The following is a 1,566-nucleotide window of genomic DNA, read 5'->3' on the forward strand; positions in this document are numbered from 1 at the left end:
AGCAAGGAAACATTTAAACAACTGAAGTATTTTGTGCTTTGATTCTGAATTGAAAAATTTCGTTCAGTTTTGTACACCACTAGATAAGCATAAATATTTTTTTATTTTTGAAAGCTTTTGAGTAGGCAGATTCTTCTTTTTTTTATCCTCCGTTGGTCACAAGATAGTTGGTACTCTTCAGATTTTTTCTGAGCTTGTTTTGCTTGCGGTAATGGTGACTTCTTGTCAAACTTTACTTAGATTTGGTCACAATTTTAATTCGTATTTTTCAGATATTTTTTCGCTCGCTTCGCTCGCGATGACTTCTAGGATTTCCCTTTTCACTTAGCTCGTGGTCCCAATTTTGAAACATAGTTTCCAAATTTTTTTCGCTCGCTTCGCTTGCGACAGCTTCTTAAACTGACTTTGGATCATCAGAAGCACAAGTATCCTTCACCATTATGGAAAACGGGGGTTTGTTCTTTCAAATTTGGCAAATGTTTATGTACTTCCCCCTGTGAGTTAGGCAACTAACACGACACACCAGGAAAATGCCCCCCCTATAACCTTTCGCTGGATCCGCGCCTGAGACCACGTCCCACAGGTTATACAGTTAAGCGCGGAACTTGCGGACTTTCGCAGAAGCCGTGCGGAACTTACGCACGCATGCGGAACTTATTTGGCTTCAAAATCCCGGTGTTTCAACGTAAAAATGAAAACGGTTATGTCCTCTTTCCAAAACTATGTGTGTTCACCCATTTCCGTGCCAAACAAGCAAAGTTCCGCATGCGTGCGTAAGTTCCGCACGGCTTCTGCGGAAGTCTGCAAGATCCGCGCTTATCTGTATAACCTGCTAGAAAACAGTTTTTCTATGTTTCCGGTATTAAATTCGCTGGGTTTAGTAAGCCTTACTAAACAAAAAAACAACCCTTTCCCCTTGAAATCCTTTGGGGTAGGTTACATACCTTCCAGGGGCCCGGAAATGGTCAAATGTCCCTCAGAAGTGCAATTTTTCGATGTTTCCAGGCGTCCTGCGTGGATTGCGCCTCATTCAAATGCGTTTTCATGGGTGATCATTAAAATACGTGCATTTTCAGGTAATAGTCCAAAACGTTCATTTTTTTTTCAAAGTTCTTTGTTTCATCTTCGAGCTGAGTTTTGGCTGTTGGATATTGTCAATTGGCATCCCCAAACCACAATTATAAAGTTAAACGACGGTGTGACTACGCATCAAGGCGCATCAAGGTAATACGGACCAATTCTTGCAAAAATGAAAGGAATAGGAGTTTATTTTTAAGGTTTGTAACGGCCCTCAGAGGAAAACTCGCTACTCTCTCTGCTACACTTAATTCCGCAACATAGAACATTAATAGTGGCCATATTTTTCAAGAGGCACATTTATGATTTCTGATCATTTCAAGGTGTAAAACAAGCAGGCCCGCCCTTCCGCCAAACGGAGTTGCCAGCTCCACTTCGCTGCGCCGGCAACTCCGTTCGGCAGGGGCCGGGCCTGCTTGGCCTGCCGGCGGCGATGGTCGGGCCTTCGGCCCGACCATTTCAGTCTCGCGATTTACTGAAGTGCATAAT

The 1,566-nt window shown here is 43.2% G+C and overlaps 1 protein-coding gene across 3 annotated transcripts in view; it reads left to right on the forward strand.

Moving 5' to 3' along the window:
- LOC113209232 (uncharacterized) overlaps window positions 1-1,243 on the forward strand; it is a 10,404-nt gene extending 9,161 nt beyond the window's left edge. For all 3 annotated transcript variants that reach the window (XM_052266370.1, XM_052266376.1, XM_052266380.1), the window contains 2 exons: window positions 1,006-1,048; window positions 1,131-1,243. In XM_052266370.1, the coding sequence (XP_052122330.1) occupies window positions 1,006-1,048; window positions 1,131-1,228 (141 nt within the window). In that variant the 3' untranslated portion in view covers window positions 1,229-1,243. The remainder of the gene's footprint in view (window positions 1-1,005; window positions 1,049-1,130) is intronic.
- The last annotated feature ends 323 nt before the right edge of the window (window positions 1,244-1,566 follow it).

Source organism: Frankliniella occidentalis, unplaced genomic scaffold (genome assembly GCF_000697945.3).
Source record: "Frankliniella occidentalis isolate FOCC.00 unplaced genomic scaffold, Focc_3.1 Scaffold3, whole genome shotgun sequence".
Taxonomy (NCBI): Eukaryota; Metazoa; Arthropoda; class Insecta; order Thysanoptera; family Thripidae; genus Frankliniella; species Frankliniella occidentalis.